General features: G+C 57.5%; 1 protein-coding gene across 12 annotated transcripts in view; it reads right to left on the reverse strand.

Moving 5' to 3' along the window:
- Nucleotides 1–721: 721 nt before the first annotated feature.
- EHMT1 (euchromatic histone lysine methyltransferase 1) overlaps nucleotides 722–22,129 on the reverse strand; it is a 138,622-nt gene continuing 117,214 nt past the window's right edge. For 11 of the 12 annotated variants that reach the window (XM_029920818.1, XM_029920822.1, XM_029920817.1 and 8 more), the window contains 10 exons: nucleotides 20,554–20,658; nucleotides 15,092–15,246; nucleotides 14,146–14,313; nucleotides 13,817–13,961; nucleotides 13,063–13,140; nucleotides 12,227–12,342; nucleotides 10,938–11,024; nucleotides 10,457–10,535; nucleotides 2,173–2,348; nucleotides 722–1,986 (listed from right to left, as the gene is read on the reverse strand). In XM_029920818.1, the coding sequence (XP_029776678.1) occupies nucleotides 1,809–1,986; nucleotides 2,173–2,348; nucleotides 10,457–10,535; nucleotides 10,938–11,024; nucleotides 12,227–12,342; nucleotides 13,063–13,140; nucleotides 13,817–13,961; nucleotides 14,146–14,313; nucleotides 15,092–15,246; nucleotides 20,554–20,658 (1,287 nt within the window). In that variant the 3' untranslated portion in view covers nucleotides 722–1,808. Of the gene's footprint in view, nucleotides 1,987–2,172; nucleotides 2,349–10,455; nucleotides 10,536–10,933; nucleotides 11,025–12,226; nucleotides 12,343–13,062; nucleotides 13,141–13,816; nucleotides 13,962–14,145; nucleotides 14,314–15,091; nucleotides 15,247–20,553; nucleotides 20,659–22,129 lie in introns of those variants that run through there. The other variant, XM_029920823.1, reaches the window with a different exon arrangement.

Consider the following 22,129-nt stretch of genomic DNA (forward strand, 5'->3'; position numbering starts at 1 on the left):
GCCGCTTGCTCAAGGCACCACCAAGAGGAGAAAGACATGCCTGGGGAGCCAGGCCGAGCCCTCCTGGAAGAAAGGGCGTCATCTTTCTTAGGGTCAGCCCCACCTCTGTCCCACTCGGGTCATGGGTACTCATGGACACCAAGGCCTGTGGTCACCTTCCTGGTGGTGACACAGCTGGACCGAGGGCCCCAAGGGAAGGCATCCAACCCGGGCTATTCACAAAGTGCAGGACAGCGGTTCCTGCTCCAGATAAATGTCTGAAAGCGTCTGACTGGATGACTTCTGCGTATTAAAAACCCAAGCACTCAAGCCAGGATTTGCTGTGTTTACAGGTGCCCGGGGGAAGGCGGCCGGCCAGCCCTGCACAGGACGCACGGCTCCTGCTGAGGGGCGCAGGTCACAGCCTGCCGGCAGGAAGACACCGCTCCGGCCTCGTCACGCTCAAATGCAGATCTGATTGGGGTTTCTGGGGACTTACCTGGTGCTCACCCCCATCAGCCTCCAGAGAGATTCCTGGGCCTGGGCCTGGGGCTGGTCGCACAAAGGTGTGACAGACACACAGGCACGCCCGCGCGCTCCGTCTGCCCGGGGCGGGCGCAGGGAGCACCCTCTCAGAGACACGGAGGGCCGCGCGCCAGGTGCGAGCCCGCGGGCGCCCAGGAGGAAGCGCGGGGGTTCTCACGGAGACCAGCTGAAACACGGCATCATAATAAAAACCTCATTTAAAGCACTTCTCTTTTTTTTATTGATTTCATTGAAAACAGAACAAGAAATGGTCTGAGCCAAAAGACTGCTCTTAAAACTGTCAAAAACATTTTAACAGAAAAAAAATAAACATGACTGCATCATGAATGTATTAGAGGGCCGCACAAAACCCCACCTGCTACCGCACTAATCACAGGATTTAAAAAAGTATATGCCCAAAAAAAAGTGTATGACCTGGCGGCCGTCACACAAAAGGTGATGGCAAATTTATTCCACGACAAGACTAACATTTTAAAAAAAGTTTTTTTCCTGCATTTTATTCTAAAATCACTTTGTTCTCTTTATACAGTTGATAGTTTATTTTCACATGGTGAGTAGAAACCACACCAGAATCAGCACCGTTGTCTGTGTTTTGTGTTTTTATTTGTCCTAATGTTCAATAATGGTAGAAAATAAATCAGTTTATTCATCATCATAGCATGTGGTTTAAAAATCAACAGACGGCGCCAGCATCGCTGTGCTGGCGGGGCCGGTGCGGGGTCCTCCTCGGGCCGCGGCCCTCCTGCACCCGCCAAACCGCTTCCTCAGAAAGAAATGCATTAGAGGTCTGATATATAGGACTAGATATAGGACTTCTTTAAAAAGCAAACAAACGTTTTCTCCAAAGTCAGTGACGGCTCGGCCCTGACCTCTCCGAGGCCGAGGTGGGGACGGCGTGTGCGCGGGCCTCGGGCAGGCAGGTCTAACGGAGCAGCTCACGGGTGACGCTGTCTTCGGCAGGTGCCACGCGGGGAGCCTGGGCCGACCGGCCTTCGCCAACGAGCCCCACGGTGGAGCAGGAACCAGGGGAGTTGAGGGGGAACAGGAAACGTGGAAACGACAAAACCATCATCAGAAACTCACAAGGTCACGCCAGCGCGGATTCCCAGAGTGTTCCAAAGTGCCCGCCCCCAGCCCGCGGGCAGCCACGCTGGGGCCTCGCGGCCCTGGCCCAGGTCCCTCCAGCCCCAGGTCGGGGCCCTCGGGCGTTGTGTGCGTTTCGCCTTCCTCTCCAACCTCCGTGTGAACAGGACCGACGCTCAGCGCCCCGGGCCGGCTGCGGCTCATAGGGGGTCAGCGGTGGAGGAGCTGGTGTCGGGCAGGCCGTTCTCCTGGCCGTCCTGGGCGGCGCTGGCCTGCCGCTGCGCCGCGGCCGTGCTGGAGTGCCGGCACTTGGGGGAGCCGCATCGGCAGCTGAACAGCTTGCCTTTGATGTCCCAGAAGCGCTCCCCGTAGTCAAACCTGGGGAGAGGGCAGAGTCAAGGGCACATCAAGACCCCACACCACCTGGGCGCAGGGTGAACCCAGCCTCACCAGAGCAGTCTGGAGACACGGGAGGCTGCTGGGGATAAGCCTGCGTCAAGTGGCATGTGGATGCACCCGGAAGGTCCCCGGCCCCAGCCAGACCCTGGGGACTACGGCACCTACCCCAGTTGCTCCCCAGCCTCAATCAGGCGGGTGCTGAAGAAGGCAATCCTGGGAAAGCGCAGGTCCTGGTGTGACATGAACACACGCACGGGCACCAGGTTGGGCTCGCAGTGGTGGTTGATGAAGCGGCTGACGTTCCCGTAGAAGCGCGCGTCGATGCAGTACACCTCGCCGTCCTAGTGGGCGGGAAGGAGACGGGGAGCTGGCGAAGGAGTCGGCAGACCGCGTGCAGACACGTGCCCCCGAGCAGGGATGCAGGAGGCCTCTGTGCCTTGGGGAGGCGGCCCACTCCGTATGCCTCCTGGCCAGTGGGCTGCACGAGGCACACGTGGACCGTCTGATGCTCCGACACCACCGGTACCAGGAGGAAGGAGGGGAGCGGTGGGAACTGCAGGGGCGGCTGAGCCCGTGTCAAGCGGGTGCCGGGCAGGTCAGACAGATGGAGGAAGCAGCACTCGGGCTGAGGGCTGTCACGTGGCTCCCGAGGGTTGGCTACAGCCATGGAATAGGAACGCTGCCATGACCTGCTAGCCCAGTGGTACAGAGAAGAGCCCCACGACCCAGCCCCAGCACTGCTCCCATGAAGACAAGCAGCAGAAGGGACACTGAGCCAACAGTGAGTAAGGGTGCCTGGCTGGGGGCCTGACCTCACCATAGGAGCCCTTTAAAAAGAAGCAGTTTTCTTTGCAAAAATGCAGAGTGCCAGAGGCAGCTAGGGCCTCAAGTCAGAGGGGCAATGTGGCAAGGAATGTGGGTGGCCAGGGACAGCCAGTAAGGACGTGGGCATCTACCCTGGAACGCAAGGAGCTGAATCCCACACCCCCAAACAGACTGCGGGGACTGCTCCCCAGACACCCCCGTCACCCCTGGGGCCGCGAGCAGAGAGCCGGATCACACGACATCCACCACGGGGAGTCAGGGAGCACGGACCTTCTCACGTGGCTGAGTCTCCGGGCACCTGTTATGCAGCCACAGGAACCGAGTGTAAAGTCTGGGAGGGAAAACCAGATAGACACAAGGAGGAGACCTTGCAGGGGTGGGTCCTGCATACGGCCGAGCACTAGCCAGACGCCAGAGGACCCTCAGTGGTGGAGGGAAGACAACGATGACCCGTCTCTGTCACCTTTCCCAATAAACCAAAGCCATATGTGCCCCTGACTCAGTCATCCCATCTCCTGGCAGGCCCCAAAGACACGGGAAGTCCGGAATGAGGCCGTGGCGCCGGTTCTGGCCTCTGCCCCTGGGTGTCACGGACTGGGTCTGCAGGCGAGCCTGGCCCGCACAGGAGAAGCCAGGAGCAGGAGCTGGGAGCATCCGGAGTGAGGAGCTGGAGCCCACGGCAGCAGAGCAGTGGGCACATAGGCCAGGACGGACGCCGCCGACTCGACGGGGGACGAGCCCACACTCAAGCCCAGCCAGCCAGTCTGACAACACACGACACGTGTCACAGGAATGCTGGGGGTGCCAACAAGTCCGCGTGAACAAAGACAAAGAACCAAGGAAGTGGACACGTTCTGAAGAGAAAAAATCAACAGCCCAGCCCCGAGGTGAGGCAGATGCTGCTCGGACACGTGCGGGCCTCAGAGCTGCCTGACGGCCATCCTCACCACGGTAAAGCAGAGTCTGTTTCTCAGTGAGTGAAGATCTCAGAGAACTAGAAATAACTAGAAAGAATGCAATGGAAATTCCCAGTTGCAGCTGCCTGGCTGCTGAGCAGAGCCTCGGGGACCCGGGCGAGGACAACACGTGCCCCACGCAGCGCCTCGTGTGCAGGGCAGGAGATGCAACAGCCACGGCTGAAATCAACCTGGACGCCCCCCAAAGGAGGAGGAGCGGCACGTGCTCAGAATGCGGTGAGCCCGACGGGGGGGGGGGGGGGGCAACCTTCTCTTACGACACGTGAGGAGTGAGAAACACACATGGGTGCTCTTCCTGTATTTCTCCAGGAGGCTCCCTGTGGGGTCAGGGCAGGAAGGGGGCACACAGCACAGGCAAGACTCCTGAGTATGGCCCGTGTGATCTTTGCTTGTAAAGCATGTACATATTTCACATAACTAAAAAGTAAATTTTAAAATTCTGGAATGTAGGGTTAAGGGCGCCTGGGTGGCTCAGGCGGTTAAGCATCCAAGTTCGGCTCAGGTCATGATCTCACAGTTCGTGGGTTCGAGCCCCACGTGGGGCTCTGTGCTGAATGTTTAATCAGACCCTGGAGCCTGTTTCAGATTCTGTGTCTCCTTCTCTCTCTGCCCCTCCAACACTTGCGCTCTATCTCACTCGGTCTCTCAAAAATAAATAAATATAAATATAAATTAAATTAAATTAAATTAAATTAAATTCTGGAATTTAATGTGGCGCCTGGGTGGCTCAGTTGGTTGAGTGTCCGACTTCAGCTCAGGTCATGATCTCCTGGCTTGTGAGTCCGAGGCCTGGTCAGGCTCTGTGCTGACAGCTCAGAGCCTGGAACCGGCTTCTGAATCTGTGTCTCTCTCTCTCCACCCCTCCCCCATTCATGCTCTCACTCACTCTCTCTCAAAAATAAACAAACATTAAAAATAAAATAAAATAATTTCTCAAATTTAAAACGAACTAAAGCGCGCCAACATACCTACCGCAGCAAACTGGATGCCCCCCCGCACGGAGAGGCCGCCGCGCCAAGTGCCGCAGGGCTGGTGCCCGCGTCCTCCGGGACACGATCTAACACCTCGCATTCACGCTCCTGTCTCGCTGGGAGCCAGGGTCTTTACTGTGGAGGACGCACGTATATAACCAAAGGGGCAGGGAAACCCTGGTGAGGGCACATTTGAATCGGGAGAGTGACGTGAGCACACTGTTAGTAATTCTTTTATTCTAAAGTTCTGCCCTCTGAAAAATTAGACCAGAGCAGGCAGCACCCTGATGACAACAAGCACCCTAGTGCCCTGTCTCCACTGCAAGGACCAAGGGCAGCTTAGGGAGGTCTGAGGCCAGACACGAGAAGCCGGACAAAATGGAGCCACAGGAGGCGAGGCCCTCGAGGACAGGCCCCACCGGCTGCCGAGGGGACAGCTCGAGCTTCAGAAACAGTGACGACGACTAGTCCAAACAGAGTACGAGAAGTCTGGGCGCCCCTCACAACAAGCAAAGCAGAAAACAAGGCCAAAATCCCTTTTCCACCAGTAGTTCTCGCTCTACCCCCTTCCTCTGAAAGTTGGAAACTCACATTAGTGAGAATGCTTGTTTATCTTGCCTGTCACTCAAAGCCCAGGTCTAGGTGGGGTAGAGTTTTCTTTCCAACAGAAGAGTCTAGAGGGCACTGAGTGACTCAGTGGGTAATGTGTCTGACTTCCGCTTAGGTCATGATCTCACGGTTCTTGAGTTCGAGCGGTGCATCAGGCTCCACACTGGCGGTGCAGAGCCTGCTTGGGATTCTGTCTTTTCTTCTCTCTACCCCTCTCCTGCTCACACTCTCTCTTAAAATAAAATAAACTTTAAAAAAACAAAGAAAGAGAGAGAGAGAAAGAAAGAGAAAGACCGTTACGAAATTCAGAAGGCGTGGCACGGCGCTGCTCGGGGAGGCCCAGGTGTCCCGGGGAGGGTGACGGCGGGGGCTCCCCCGCTCTGAGCTGCAAGAAGCAGGCCCCGCTGGCCGTCTGCGGGAAACCCAGGAGACAGAACAGGACGCGGCACATGATGACATGCACACAGACACGGCCACGGGTTCCTGCGGGACAGCGCGAGGGGGTGGCCGCTGTGAGAGAGGGACGGGACGTGGCCTCAAGAGAACGGGACATTTCGGGGAGGAAACGAGGGAGATCTGGCACGCGATGACTCAGATGGTGTCAGCCTCCCGAGGCGGGACAGCGAGGCGCCGACGGTCAAGGTGTGCCCAGATACACCCCACTCCTCAGGAGACGGCGCACTTGTAACTGACTTACACGGGCAGCAAAACCACGGACAAAAGCAAGTTAGATGTGAGGTGGTGTGTAAGGCTCTCGGCTACGCAGGCCTTCTCTGCTCTTCCGTGTAGAGCAGAGCTGTCACAACGTGAAAGAGAAGTGACCACAAAGGCAGGAGGCGGGATCCTGGAGGAGGCGTCAGAGAAGGGAGACCCTCTTCCCTCTGCCCCTTCCCTCCCCGGACTAAGCGAGGGACCAGGGGTGGCAGGTCACACTCGCGGCACGAGGAGTGAGGGGCACACGGAGGGGCCGGTGTCCCGAGGGTGACACGCACGCAGCAGCAGAGGACCCACCACAGGAGAAGGCTCCCAACAGAGGCAGTGTCCACCCGTGCCGGTCCATGTGGAGACCCCAACCAAAGCCTGCGGGACAGGCAGCAGCCCCTCCCCCACGCCGGGGACAAGCTGCAGGCGCCATACCCCCTCAGTCACAGAGCACAAAGATGGGTCCTCTGCCCACTGGTCTCTGGGCCCCACAGCTTCCAATATGCCACCTGCACTTTCCTGGAAATGGGGACAGGGGAAGTGGGCGTTCAGAAGGTTCTAGAACAGCAAGGAGAAGGAGATCCTGGGGTCGAAGCACAGACCCAGAGCCCAGGGACAGTCCATGCCAGGGAGAAGGCAGAGCCAGAAAGTCCGCTGACACCTTAGACGGTGGGCGGGGAGGCGCGGGCCCAGGAGCAGCCACACCGACGGGGATGACAAGGTCCGAGCCCCTGCAGGCTGTGGGGTCCTCGCAGCCCTTCGTGCACCGAAACGAACCGCACAGCAGGAGGAAGGGGGCAGCCCGAGGGGCCTGGTTTGGCAGGTCTGGCCGATGGAAGACTGGAAGGTCGGGAGGCAGGAGAAATGGGGCTGCCAGAGCGGTGTCCCAGGAGGGCCTGGGGCCCAGCTCCACACCCAGAAGACTGGATGCTGCTCAGACGCCAATGCCCAAGCGGACCGACAGACTGGACATAATCCCAGTCAGATTCCAGCAGCCTCTCTGCACGGACATCCTGGTTCTCGTGTTTACATGGAAATGCAGAGAACCCCAGAGAACTAAAAGGCCCTTTAAAAAGGAACTCCTTGGTGTCAAGATGTCCTCTGAACTGACAGTAGTCAAGAGACAGTGGCACAGCTCTCAGCGTCAGCAAGTAAATCAAAGCAACAAAACCCAGTCCAGGCACAGGCCTCCTGGCAGGAGCCCCTCCAGGGGACGGTCTAGCTGGTCTGGAGTAACTATATGTTCACACAGACAAGGAGAAATCTCCAGTCTTAGCTCAAACCACACACAAGAGTTAGCTCGAGACAGATCCTGGATCTAAAAGTTAAAAATATAAAAATTCCAGAAAGGGGACAAAATCTTCACAACCTTGTGACAGACGAAAATTACTTAGGGCACAAAAAGCACTAACCAATAAAAAAGCTTTTCTGTTCTACGAAAGACATCATTAAGCAAATGAAGACACACAGGGGCACCTGGCTAGGTCCGTCGGTAAGGTCTGACTGATTTCAGCTCAGATCATGACCCCAGGGGTCATGAGATCGAGACAGAGATAGAGCCCCGTGTCTTGGGATTCTCTCTGCCCCTCCCTGGCCTGTGCATGCATTCTCACGCTCTCAAATAAATAATCTTTTTTTTTTTTTTTTTTAAAGAAGAAGAAAACGAAGCACAGGCTAGGAGAAAACACGTACGTCTGACTCAGGTCATGAATCAGGAACTGTAAACAGCCCTTCCAACACAGTAAGGAGACAAGTAGCCCAATTAAACAAATGGGCAACAAATTTTAAAAACTCTCGCACAAAAGAAGATATAAGGAAGCCAACTGGCACGTGAAAAGATAATCAAGAAATGCCAATTAAAATGACAGTGTTTGGGATTCTCCTTTGCTGCTGGTGGAAATGTACAGTGTCTAAGCACTTTGGGAAAGCGCTTGCTCTTTAAATTATTAAATGGATACTTTTACCAGACGGCAGTAATCCCACTCCCAGGAACTACCCATGAGAAATAAAAACTCACACCCACAAAAAACAAGTCTATAAAGATTCACAGCAGGTTTACTCCTAACAGCAAAACTGGGAGACATCCAGGTCCATCCACAGCGGCAGCACAACCCAGCATGGGTGCTGGTGGGCCATGGGGTCTCCACCACCTGGTGGACCTCACAAAGCCAGACAGAGGAGGAGCACACGCCTTGACTCCGCTTACAGGAAATTCTAACACAGGGAAAACCCACCAGCAGACAGACAGTGGCTCCGTGGCCAGCCTTGGGGCACAGGCACCAGTGGGGTAAAGTTCCAGATCTTGCCAGTGGGGGTGATTAGCCTGCACACACATGTGTCAAAACCCAAATCACATGCTGAAAGTTCCCTGTATGTGAATTAGTTACAATAAAGTTGACTCAAGGGAAAATGATCAAAACCTATTAGATAAAAAACAAATCCAACAAAAAATCTACAAGATCACACCACAGAGCCCCATCAAACGTGAGGGGGGGTAATGGAAGACGACAAACAAGTGGAGCGATACACCAAGTTCGTGAACTAGAAAAGTAGGTGGCGAAACCCTCAATGGCCCCTAACTGGGTCACAGGTTAAACGCCACCCCAGTGAGATCCCCATGGGGGTTTTGCAGAACTTGTCAAGCTGATTCTAAAACTTATGTGGAAACTGAAAGAGACCAAGAAGAGCAAGACACTCCCGAAGACCCCAAGGTAAGAGATCTTGGTTGATTAACGTGGCACAGCCCGCCCAAGACAGTCAGTGGACACAGGGGAACGCCAGGCACACAAGGCCGCCTGCGTTGTGATGAAAGCCACACTGCTGAGCACTGGGGGAAAGGGCGGTCTTCCCAACAAACGGTCCTGAGCCAGACAGATACGGATATGGAGAAAAACAGCACGACCCTATAGCAAAGTGACTATATACCCACATGTGGAGGCCAAGTGTAACTTCTGGGGAACACCACAGATGTGCATCTTTTGATCTCCCTTTAAAAAACCTAGGCTTGGGGCGCCTGGGTGGCTCAATGGGTTAAGTGTCTGGCTTCAGCTGAGGTCATGATCTCATGGTTCCTGGGTTCGAGCCCCGCGTTGGGCTCTGTGCTGACCGCTCAGAGCCTGGAGTCTGCTTCAGATTCTGCATCTCCCTCTTTCTCTGACCCTCCCCTGCTTGTGCGGTCTCTCTCAGTCTCTCAAAAATAAATTTAAAAAAAACATTAAAAAAATTTTTAAACCTTGGCTTTACTTGGGACGTTACAAAATCCCACAGTAACGTAGGAAAAAACGGATACACTGGACTACACTAAAAATAAGAACTTCCAGGGGAACCTGGGTAGCTCCGTCAGTTACGCGTCTGACTCTCTGATTTTGGCTCAGGCCAGGATCTCATGGTTCGTGGTATCAAACCCTGTGTCAGGCCCTGCACGGAGCCTCATTCTCTCTTTCTCTCAAAAAAAAAAGAAAAAATTAAAAGAACTTCCATTCATTAAAAGACATCATTAGGAACTGAACAAGCCAGACAGAAAAGGTCCATGAGACACAAGGTCACAAAAGAGCCTCTAACCCAGAACATGTGAAGAACTGCCACACACTGTAAAAGGCTAAGAGCTCAAAGGTGAGGAAAGGCAGAAGACTGAGGAAGAAGCTCGAAGAGGAGCCGGGGATGGGGCACAGCTCCCGGCACCGTGCACACAGGACGGGGTCACTGGGGCGCCCTGGAAAGTCCTGGGGTGGGGGAGTGGGGCACAGGCCTCGCAGGACGTAGGTTCCTCTTGGAGGAATGCAGCACACACGCATGGCTGAGAGCCAGCTGCGGGGCAGGGCTGGGGTGGGCACAGCGGGAAGGCCCAGGCCCGGGCCCGGCTCCGTCCTCAGCCACAGGGCAGCTACTCAGGACTCTGGCTGGAGGAGAGCCCTGTTTCCCCACTTCCACCCTGACCGCTTGTGCAAGTCACAAACTGAAAACACGGGCCCCAGGGTAGGGCGAGAACAGCACAAGGTTGCCTCCCAAGGTCCCCAGAAACCCAGATCCTGGGGTGAAGCCCAGAGCTCAGCTGCTGTCCCCACAACCAGGAGAGCGGCTGGGACACGCATGTGGCCCGACCCCTCACGCCAGTCTTGCTCCTGCGTCGCGGTCATCATGAGCCCCCTGCCCTCTGCAGGCCGCGGGCTCTGACCCAGAACGAGCAGCAGAGCTGCAGAGGGCTGGTGCCGCTGGGTCCGCACCCTCAGGTGGGGCAGGCCACTCTCGACGAGCCCAGGGGCCTCCCGAGCACAGAGCAGGCTGGTGTGAGCGAGCCTCCTCACCGCTCCCACGCCGCACGCCTGCAATGTGCTCTCTACGCCGCACCCCCTCCAGACGTGTTACCTTGTTGTCAAGATCAAAGAGGTAAGAGTCTTCTTCCCGCACGTCAGCTTCCGAGTCAGAGATGAGCTCCCCGACGTACCTGCAGGAGGCACGGCGCGTGAGGACACCGCACAGCAGCGTCACCCCCCGGCGGCAGGAAGGAGTGCACAGCAGCCACGGCGGGGCCCATTGGAACTGCAGCCAAGCGCTTGGGAAATTTTGCCGAGGAATGAGCTGGGATTTAAATTCAGGTCCCAGAAAAGAGTGACACAGAAACCCAATGACCACAATGACCCTCTCCTGAAAATCACTGAATGGTACCATCCTGAATGAGCCATGAGCCATGAGCCTAAGTGCAGGCAGAAAGCCAAGGAGATGGGTGAGGTGTGGAGACAACGTAAACTTGGTTTTCAGGGACACCCGCAAGTCGCAGGCACGGCTACGCTGTCCCCAGAATGGCGGAGGAGCCGGCAGCCCTGGGGTGACCCACGCACTCACTTACTCGCAGACGAAGGTGCCCAGGGGGATGTCCTGCAGGGAGCGCACGCCCCAGCCCATGTTCTGTGTCCGGTAGAGCTGCAGCCTCGCCCTGGAAAACAGGGTCAGCCACTCGCCGCCAGGTTCCCCAGTGCTCAGCTCACAGGCAGGTCACACCGCCAGCTATGGCAGCAACCAGAAGGGAGGACACCGCCTTCCTAACTGGGGAGCCCGGCAAAGCCGCACGTTCAAAGCAGCAGCAACTCTTGCACTGCCGTCCTCGGCACACCCTCAGTCAGCGGGAGGCGGCCTCAGAACTGGGCCTGGCGGCCAGTGCGCGCAGCGCAGCCCCTGGCCCTGCCCACACGTATTTCTTCATCTGAAGCTGGGGGTAGGTCTGGCCACGCCTCCAGGCTGTGAGGAGGAGCAAAGGCGCCAATGCTCTGCTTGCCCCTGGGGCGGGGGCGCGCGGGGCACGCTCCCAGGCCAAGAGCCAAGGGGGCCCACCGGGCCTGTGGTGTGTCCAGAGGTCCTCGAGGAGAAGGGCCTATCTGTCCTCCCCAGAGGATGTCAACGGGGGGACAGGGATGCGTGGGCTGGTCAGAAGCACTCTCTGGCCGCTGATACTGTGACACTAGACTGGTGTCATACATAAATCCCTCTTACAACTCAGAAGGCCAAAAGAGGTCTTCTAATTCTCAAGCTCGTGCACAGAGGAAAGGCTCATGGCCAGGGGACGCTCGGGTAAGGGGTCTGAGTCTGGCCAGTGAAAAGCGTGCTGGCCAGACCTCAATTAACCTACTGCCCCGAGTGACCTAAAAACAAGGCATCCATGTGGTCTGAAACGGTCTGGACCAGAACAGCATCACACTGTCGCTGTCGGAGACAACTCGGATAACACGGAAAATTTCAGCAACGGTTTGAGTGTTAAAACAAGAGCAGCCCTGATGGCGGCTGTGCACGTGCTGACCGGGAGGGAGGCGGCGCCCTCCCCGGGCCCATCTCCCAGCCTCAGCTCGAGGGGCCTCACCCACACCTGAGCTGCCTAGAAGCAGACTCCTGTTATTTACTCCAGCTGGTAACAAGGCCGGAGGGCACAGGACTCAAAGGAGATGGCAACTCTTCGTCTCTACTGCGAACACGCACACGCACTTGGACGCACTGTGCCCGTCCGTAGGAAATGCACATAAAACCCGTGAACTTCTCAAGAAACCAGAATCATTTTCAAACTTGGAAAACAGATCTGACATCACCCTGTACAGAAGGGCCTAAAAATCCTGCACCCAGGCAGGGGCTCCCAGGGCTTGCACTCACCTGAGACCGTTCTGCACGACTCGGTTCCGGCAGCTCCTCCAGCAGGAACAGGCGTGGTTGCACTCAAAGATCAAGGGCGGCTCCGCCATGTTGAACTCTGGCAGGAGCCGGCCGTCCTGGGGACAGACGTGCAGTCAGGACGGAGCACGGCTTGCCACTCATGCTAAATAAACTGACACCAACACAGTTTTACAAACTACAAACTTCATAAGAAGAGGTCGGTTTCTGGTCAAACTTCATAGCGGGGTAAGAGCGTGAAGGTACATGTTCACGCTTTGGATGGGAAGCATCAAAGCAGGAGTCTATACCCATCGGGTCGGCTTCTCTCCTTCTCCCTGGAAGTCACTCAGCTTCATCAAGGCCACCAGCCCACAGGCCTCTCCGCCTCCTTCAAGGGGTCAGCGCCCCCTGGGCCCACCCCCCCTGCCACTCCGCGCACTCAGCCTTGCAGCCTGCAGGACCACAGCCAACCCATCGGTGACACCCTAAGGCCACTCCGAACACCGAGAACCTTCCTCAGAATGCTCGCTCTTGCCCACCTTCGGCACAGCCGTGCTTTGCTAAGAACAACACCCCACCCCAGGCCCAGGCCCCCTTCCTTACAAGTGACTTTGGAGACAACTGTCTGCCATGGTGTCCCCTCTAGGCTTGGGTCTCACGCCCACCCTGGGACCCGCTGGCTCCCAGCCCACTGATGACCTCTGAACTCAACACCAAGGGCATTCACGCTCCTCATCTTGGACACTGGTCTTCAGAGTCCTCTCCTGGTGTCCCTGGCAGCCGGGGTGGTGCCCGGCGGGGACTCCACGCACAGCGCGCCCCGGCCGCGGACTCACCTTGTCGTACCAGCAGCGCATGCTGAGCTGGCCGCACATGCAGTTGCTGGAAGAGCAGTCGTCGATGCACACGCAGTACTGCGGGGAGACCGCGCGTCACACGGGAGAGCCGCTCTCTGCTCGGGCCTCACGAGTCGCAAAACCATCCCTGCACCTGACACGTGCTTTCTGAAAGCCACGCCTGCGTGGAAGAAAGCTGACCGGCCCTAACTTCTCCATTCTCAGGGACCCGGGGGGGCGGGGGTGCACAGTCCCTGAGGAAGAGGTCCCACGGGCAGGAGAGAACGCCCAGCCTCTTAAGACACTGCCAGCTTGCACGTGGGGCTCTGGACGAGGAGCCCGCGGGAAGGAAAGGAAGCGGGGTGGGGGGTGGGGGTCAGACATGGGCGGTGAGCCAGGGACACATGAAGGAAGTCCTGCCGGGCTCGGGCTGGAGGCCCGATGCTCAGCAGGGAAGGCAGGATGCGGAGCCACAGTCCAGCCCTGTGGGCACACCCCTCCCTTCAGTGGGAGCCCGGCCCCTCTCACTAGTGTGGTCCCCAAACCCCCAGTCACCAGGAGACGCTTGGCACTGCCCTTGGGGCCAGGGACCCAACACAGGATGCAGGGTCCATTTTCAGGAAGGATCTCTATCCACCTTTCAACTCTTTAGTGGAAGGCAATGCTGTGAGGGCCAGGCCTTCTTGGGGAGACGCCTGTGGACTCTGGCCCCAAAGGCCCGCTGCCGCCCCCGCCCCCCGCCCCCACCGCTGACCTGCAAATGGGTGATGTTTCTGTCGATGTTCATGGGGGACGTCACGCAGTTCTGAGAAACGTATTTGTAGTTGCTGGGGCACGGCTCGCTGTCCACGGCGTTGACACACGGGATGGGGATTCGCTCATACCCTCGAGCAATGTCTCTGCCGTCCGGAAGGGGGAACATTACCTTTCGCGCTGACCGGTGACACCCCAACAGGGCAGCCGCCAAATGCTGGGCCAGGCACTTTGCTCTCAGGCCCGGGATGCCTCCTCTTGGAGAGAAGCTTTCCTTTCAAACTCTCAAACCCCCACGTGTCACCGTTTGCCCCAGAATGGCCTCCTCACCTGCTCACCGTCTTCTCCGCTGGGACAGGCCTGTCGGGGGCTGAGTCCCTCAGCGCCCGGCTCATCTGCAGAGCATCCCACACCTGGGAGTTGAGGCTTGCACACTGCAGGGGCGTCTCTCCCTCCTTGTTTTTCAAGGTGACATCTGAATCCCGAGAAAGAAAGAGGCTAAAAGGAAAAATGTAAGCCAACAAAACATTCAGATCTTAATTTAAAAGACAGGAGGATGAGATTTATGAAGTGACTCTGGTCAGTAAAAATAGAGAGCACACCACTTATCTCAAAAATTAAGCTTTGCTGACCAGTGCTTCTAGAAAGATCAGCCCTGAGTCACCGGGAATGCACTCCATGACTCCTTTCCCACATTTATAGCCAAAAGTCACCTCAGTTGTGTCAGGAAGAGCACGGAAAGAGCCAGGGTGGTATCTGAGGTCTCCCGGCTCTCCCGTTCAAAGGCATGCTCGAGGGGGAACGGGGCAGGGCGCGGCCCGGCCGGGGAAGCAGCCCGGCCGGCCGAGGGCACAGTCGGCGCCGGCAGGCGCTCCGAGGGTCGGAACCGAGTCAGAAGGGCACGGAGAGTGGCAGCGCGGTGCCCCTGTGAGCGCCCCCTCCGCGGCCCCCACCCCGGGGCATCCCCTGGTCTCTGGGACAGAGCGACTCGCCGGGACCCCGACAGCACCACGTGTGGATGACGCGAGAAAGGGCCCTGGTGCGTGGCGACCTCCGGAAGCGCCGTCCCTCCCCCTTGAAGGGAGGAGCTGGGTGTCTCAACCTAAGTGTCTGGGGATTTTTCACGCCGATCCTCCTTCCGGAGTCGGAAGGAGCCGTGCTGACTTCGGTCGCAGACGGGAGACCCCCGCCTCTGCCCGCTCGGGGAAGGGGCTCCGCGGGGAGGGCCCCTCCCGCCCGGCAGCCCTGCAGGGGCCGCGACAGCAGAGCCACTCACAGGACGCAGGCGTAGCGGTCCTCCCGGGCGGCGATGTGCAGGGGCGAGTCTCCGTGCACGTTCACGGCGTGCAGGTCGCACCTGGCGGCCAGCAGGATCTCGGCTATGTCCACGCAGCCAGAGAAGGCGGCCCAGTGCAGACAGATGTTCTCCTCCTGCGGGACAGACAGCGCGGCGCGCCGACAGGAGGGCACGCACCCGTCTGAGCGCTGAGGGCACTTCCTTTTTGGTTTCAGTTTCATTATAAAAGTAATGCATGGTACGGAATATTTCAAAAATTGAATAAAAAAATCATCTGTAATGAGACCAACCTAAACACAACATGTTAACGTTTGGGAGTATTTTGCTTTGTCTAGTTTTTAAAATCATGTTCCTCGCAAGACAGGACAATACTTGTGTAAGATTTGAGAAACATAAAAGTAGACAAATTTGACTACACTGAGATTTTACTTCACAAAAACCTCACAAAATAAAAATCTGAAATCAAATGGGACAGGGAACACCGTCTGTGCTGCACACAAGCGACGGACGATTCGCAAGGGCCGCCGCACCGCAGCGGAGACCAAACGTGTGGCAGGACGACGCAGAGGCGTGTGGGAGGCGTGGACTCGGGGCTCCATCAGGACAGCCCGCGCCGGCCAGCCGGCCACGCAGGGCACAAGCGAGGCGCGCCGTGGCCGTGGCGGCTGCACGCCCAGCTCCCGTGTCAGGACTCCCAGAGCCTCGCCCTTAGCAAACCTCTTCCTCGGGAAGGCGAGGCAGTGAATGTCTTAGTCCCTTTCTCTCTCTGACTTGGTCTCAGGGCTCAACCCTCAGAGGTGGCAGAAACATTTACTGCCCTGGAAGCGCCTTCTACTCTCCTGGTAGAGTGTGCACAGCTCAGGGGTCCCCACCCCTCAGGGACCCCCAGGATCTCACAGGAGCCACCACGAAAGTCGGGCCTGGCCGTCCACTCCGACACCGCCGCAGGGGGCTTGGTGGCGCCCAGGCAGAGTCCAGCACGGTGCCCGCCCTGCTCGGCCCCACGTCCACCCCCACGGGGCTGATGTGCTGGCTGTGTGACTCTGCATGCCCCATTCTTGGCCCTCTCCCGCCCGGGGGACCCCCGTAACGCTCCTGGCTCGCAGACCATCCCCACACTCTGAGTGCACCCAGTGCTTCCAGCTCAGTGAACAGCAGAAACATAAAAGTACAACAGAAGCCGTGTGGTCCCCTCGGTGGCAGACAGCTGCAGGCCCCAGGCGTAGGCTTTTCTGCAAGCTCCTCGGTGCCTAAGTGCTTTCTGAAAAGCAGGGATTCGCCTGGGGCTTCCTTTCCTGGACACTGTTCTGAGTCGTCCCCCTCCTCTCTCATCGTTCCGTCTTCCACTCAGGTGCAAGCGCCAGAGCAAAATGTGATTTCCTCAGGGACCTCTTTTCTCGTTCCTTCATCAGAAGGATCTACGATTTTATAACCAAAACTCCCTGCCAAGACTGTCCCTGTCCACCAAGGCTCCTCTCGGTGGGACCGTGCACCCCAGACTTGCAGAGCTCTGCCTGCTGGTCAGGACAGGCCTGACCCACAAATCCGAAGCGACAGACAGCACTTTGTTTCTGACAAAGGCAGGGCCGCAGGGACCAGCTGGACTAACCTGCCTGCCTGAGAGAGCCAGAGTGTGTGGGATAATGGTTTTCAGACGATGGAGCTCAGCGGAAGGGAACACAAAAGGCGCCAGGGTCTGCACAGCAGGGTGTGCGGTTGGGGGAGTGGCCTCTGGAGACGGACACTCCTACCTCTGACCTCAGGAAGGACACGCCGCAAAGCCAAGGCCTAGAGGACTCATGCCATCACCCACACAGGAGATGAGCAGCTCTGGGCTGAGATCTGCCTGAACCCACCTAATAACCCTAGAAAGCAAAACCCAAAACAATCAGACTGTTTCCAAGTCACTTCACTGCACACAGAGCAAGACTCAAGACATTTTCAGAAATAAGAAATTCATAGCAAGGTAAATTTCATAATGTCTGGCATCCAACCAAAGGTTACAAACAACTTTCAGAGCTGACAACTACAACGTCTGCCAGAAACCCACTGGAAGAGATTAAGAGCGCAGCACATTGCAAAAAGAAACAAAAAGATTACTGAGCTTGAAAACACAGCCGAACTGCAATACAACCAGCAAAATGGCTGTAAACCAGGCAGACTGCAATCCTGAGTGAAAACATTATTTAGGAAAACTAAAAGACCATTGGTAGCTGTGGAACAACTTCAAACCAGCTGTTTAATCACAGAACGAGGGCCTGTGTGAAGTGGGAGTGGGCAGAAAAATGACTGGGAAAAGTGTGGACTGAAAAATTTCTAAATCTGACAAAACCCTAACCTCACTGATCCAAACTCAACAAACCCTTACTGACCTTACATGCACAAGTAACACTAGACACGTCATAATCAAACTGTCAAAATCTAGTGATACAGAGAAAATCCTAAAAGCAGCCAAAAGAAAACAGATGTGCTGTACACAGAGAAACAAGGACAAGGTGCCCCGAGCACCGCCTGTGGCAGACCCCTCGGCGCAGACGAAGGCGGGGTGAGGAGAGCACAGAGCGGCGCTGTGACCCACACTTTCATGCCCAGAGAAGCATCCCCCGAGCGAGGCCAGAAAGAGGACTCTGCAGGCACCGGTCTCGGGCAGACCAGCGCCCCGGACAGGGAGCGAACTGAGATGCGCAAAAGAAAAACGACCCGGCATTGAAGGACCTAAGCAAGTGAACAAGTAGGTCCTAGAGACTTTCTTCAGGGCGGTGTTTCCAGAAAGTCTCAGACAGTCTAAACAAAACGCGTTCCCAGGTGTCAGCACCTGGTGGTGTCTGACAGCAACAGCCTGAGGCTGGGGGACAAAGGGCGCCCTCCGCGCGGCTCCTGGGCTGTGTGCACCGTCTCAGCCGGCCACGCGGCACTTTCTCTGGGTTGAAAAAGCACAGGTGCTGCTGTGAGGACGGGCACGGTGGACCCGCGGCACGGAGCCCCGCACACATGCAGAGGGACAAGGTCAGTTCTGTGGAGAAGGGATGGCTTTCAGCTACACGTCCAAACACACATGCGTGCGTGCGTGCGCGCGCACACACACACAAACATACAAAGAACTTTGATCCACATCTCTACCATCTATGAAAATGAGCACCTGAAACTAAAAAACTATTATAAGAAAACACGGGAGAAGGTCTTTGGGACCTGAGGTTAGGCAATGATCTCCCAACGAGAACACCAAAAACATGATCTATAAATAGAAAACAATTGATAAGCTGGACTTTACCAAAATTAAAAACCATCTGCTTACTTGTTAGGGTTTGTAAACCATCTGACTCAGGGGACCCGTATGCAGAACGTACAAAACTCTCAAAACTGAAGGATCCGACAATAAACGGCCCACTTACTACAACGCAGGCCACCAAACTGAGCAGACCCCTCCCGGAAGAGGACGCAGACCGACTCCCTGCGGCCTGGGGAGGGTGGGAAGCAGCAGCTCTCAGACGCCGGGAAGGGCACGGCCACTCCGAAAGCCGGGCAGTGTCCTCACATACACCACGCGACGCGTGTGCCCAAGCCAAGACGCCTGTGTACGTGTTGGCAGCGGCTCCACGCGTGAGCGCCAGAGCCCAGGACACCCCCAAGACGGTGACCAGGTAAGGGGTGAACAACTGACCCGTCGACACGACGGGACCCTGACCGCCGGACGGATGCTGCCTGCGGGGCGTCCACACCGCAGGGATCTACCCGTGGAGAACCAAGCTCACAGAAGAACCCCCACGGGACAGGAAGTGGCGCGGTGGCCGGCCGAGAAGCAGCAGGAGCACACTAGGGAGGGTGCGCAACGGCGTGGCCGTGGTGGAGCCGGGCCCGCACACCCCCCTCCGGTGTGCGCCTCACTGCACACCTGAAAGGGCACGGTCTGCCGCTCGCAGGACCGCGGGACCGTCGGGGTGTGGCCCACAGCCACACAACTTGTCAATCCTCCGGACTCCCCAGGACGGCCAGCACCAGCGCTGACACCCACTGGACTCTGGGAGGCTGGGGGCGCCCACGCACCCGCACCCCCTGGTCCCACACAGCTGCACGAGGGTGCTGTGCCGAGGACACACGGCTACAGCCGCTCCAACCACGTCGCAAACCGTCAGCAGGGCAGACCGTGACTGCTCTCCGCTGTGACCCCGAGGGACCTCCCCACGCCCCTTCCCTTCCCCCTCACCTCCCAGCCCCGTCCCTTGTAGGCGGCGTCATCGTGCTGACACCAGCTCTGAGGACGTTAACAGAAGCCCCCTGCAGCTGAGCCATGCGCTGCGGGGCCCCCCCCCGGCCCACGTGCTGCTGTGCGGGCAAGGGCCCCAGGGCCGAGCAGCCACGACGAGAGACCAGGCGGTGCTGGCTGCTCCCACCCCCTCTTCAAGCCCTGTCCCGCTCAGGGCCCAGAACAGGGGGGACACCACCTGCCCCTCCACCTCGGACACTCGGGCGCCGCGCTGGCCGGCACAGGACTGAAGGACATGCTCGGAGCAGTCCTCTCCTGCTGTCAACCTGCTTTCTTATCCTGCTGTCAGTTTAAGGAGTCTGTGGCTAGATTTCCTATTTCTGGCTTTTGGGGACTCTTCTGTAACAGTGGGCACAGCTCTGCAAGGCACACGGTGTCTGTCTATCCTGGCACTCTGTTCCTCTGCCTTGCTCCAGAGCAGGTCCCCAGGGACCTCCTCAGAAATGCCCTTTTAAATTAACTGAAGTTGGGATGCCTGGGTGGCTCAGTTGGTTATGCTTCTGGCTTTGGCTCAAGTCATAATCACATAGTTTGTGGGTTCGAGCCCCGCATCAGGCTCTGTGCTGACAGCCTGGAACCTGGAGCTGCTTCAGATTCTATGTCTTCCTCACTCTCTCTCTGCCCCTCCCCGCCTTGTGCTCGCTCTCCGAAATAACAACTGAATAAACTTAAACATAAATAATTAATTAATTAACTGGAGTCGCCTGCTGTCGGACACACAGGCTCTCAGGAGGTTCCTCCCACAGGGACTGGCACATCTTCGGACCTTGGCCCAAGCCCCAGTTTCCTGAGACCAAATCTGTCCCACAAAACCAAAACCAGCCTTCAACATGAGCGCCTTAGCTCTCATGGTCTGAGCAGCGGGTGTCGACTGCAGAATGAGGCAGCACCCCCACATCTCCCTGCGCAGGTGCGCTGGCCCCGGGCTCCTCAATCCAGAAGCGTCTCTGAGCAGACAGGTTCTACCCACGGGCAGGCCTCAGGAACTTCTGCCCCTCAGTCTATACCCAGCGACTGGCCAACACACAAAACCACCCCGGGAAACCATAGTGGGTCCGGGGGCTACTGAAAACACGGAAGACGAGGACAGAGCCGCAGCCAGCTGTCAGCTCTGCACCCCCTGGTCTCTCCATCCTCCTCCAGGACCTGCTTAGACCAGCGAAAGCCAGAGACTCACGTTGTCCCGGATGTTGATGTCAGACCCCTTGGCCAGCAGCAGCTTCACGAGCTCCACATGCTTATACTCAGTGGCCCAAATCATGGGTGTCCAGCCGCCATCATCCTAATTTCAACAGAACAAAACACAAAGCCCTCAAATCCATCACCGCTCCTAGAGACAACATGAAGAGCAGTCTCGCTGAGAACCCGGAAGGTGGGCCCAAGAGGCAGAAGCCAGTCCAAGTCCCCATCTTGTTCATGAGAAACCAACACTCGGGGGACAGCCCCAGGCGTCTCAGGGGTGCAGGATGGAGCCGGCCCTGCCCAGTCTGACCCTCAAAGACCTCTGCTCTGAGGGGGATGGATGGTTCTGTGGGACCTCGCCCCTCTCCAGCCTGGAGGGCGGAGAACACCTGAGTGCACCTGCCTGCATCCCATCAGCACCAGAAATGTTGACCAGACCGATGCTCAGAGACCAGCAGTCTGGTTGGTGGGAGGCACTGGCCCCAGTGAACAGACCCCGAGCAGGAAGCAAGAGCAGGTGCCAAGAACGGCAGACGGACAGCCATCCCGGCCCAGAGACGGACGGTGGCCGCGCACAGTTCTGGCTTCTTCCTGAAGGGCAGAGAGCCGAAAGCCTGCCCAGACCGACCCCACCCGTAGGGTCCACCGCGGTTCTGACGCGGCGGCTTTCCACCCTCCACCCACCTAGGCCTGTCTCTCCTTACTCAGTGGTCGTGGGTAGTTTTATTTAAACCAGAAAAGGCAATTCCTCAGGAAATGAGTATCACGATGCCAACCCATGGTGCGGTGGCAGAGAGCTCAGGCCTCCCCGGTGCCTCCCCAACGACCATGCAGCTTCCGTGACTGTGGTGAGGTCATCCTTGCAGGCTGGCTGTGGGCACCACCTGGGCGCTGGGGGCACCACAGGGACAAGCCGGCCTTGTGGAGCCAGCCCAGCCCAGGGGAAGAAATGCTCACAGCCCAAATGGGAGACAGAAAATGAAACCAGGTAGGGGTCTAGGCCGTGGACCCTGTGAGAACAGAGCTGGGCCACGAGGCGCATGGCAGGGAGCTGCATCTCTAGGCCACCGGGGAGGGTCTCTGCCGGATGGCTTGCAGAGAGCTGGACTGGAGGCAATGGCACAGGGCAGAGGCTGTGAGGCCAAGACCGCCTTCCTAGAACACAGAGTCACATGGAAGGCGAGGGGTCTGGGCCCCAGCAAGGGGTGGGGGGGAAGCTCCCTCATTTGCTCCCCTGAGTCACTCGCTCACTCAACACACAGGGGACCTCCTCACACCAAGGACTACGCATCATACAAAGACCATGCCGAGAACTCTGAAAGCCTCTAGGTGGGGCAGATGGACACCACAGGAGGGAGGGCACCTGGCACACAGTGGGTCAGGGACCCCACGTTTGCCCAAGCCAGGAGACTGAAGTGGCCCAGGTTGTCACTGTGGGATGGGTCACCAGCCAGGTGGCAGCACAGAAACCATCACCTGTCTCCGCTCTTAGAGAACACAGTGGGTGGCCTGGGGAGGTGGCAGCCAGGGTGGGTGAGGCCAGGCCTTCCAAGGCCTTGCAAGGGGGCCCA

This window comes from Suricata suricatta, chromosome 13, assembly GCF_006229205.1.
Source record: "Suricata suricatta isolate VVHF042 chromosome 13, meerkat_22Aug2017_6uvM2_HiC, whole genome shotgun sequence".
Taxonomy (NCBI): Eukaryota; Metazoa; Chordata; class Mammalia; order Carnivora; family Herpestidae; genus Suricata; species Suricata suricatta.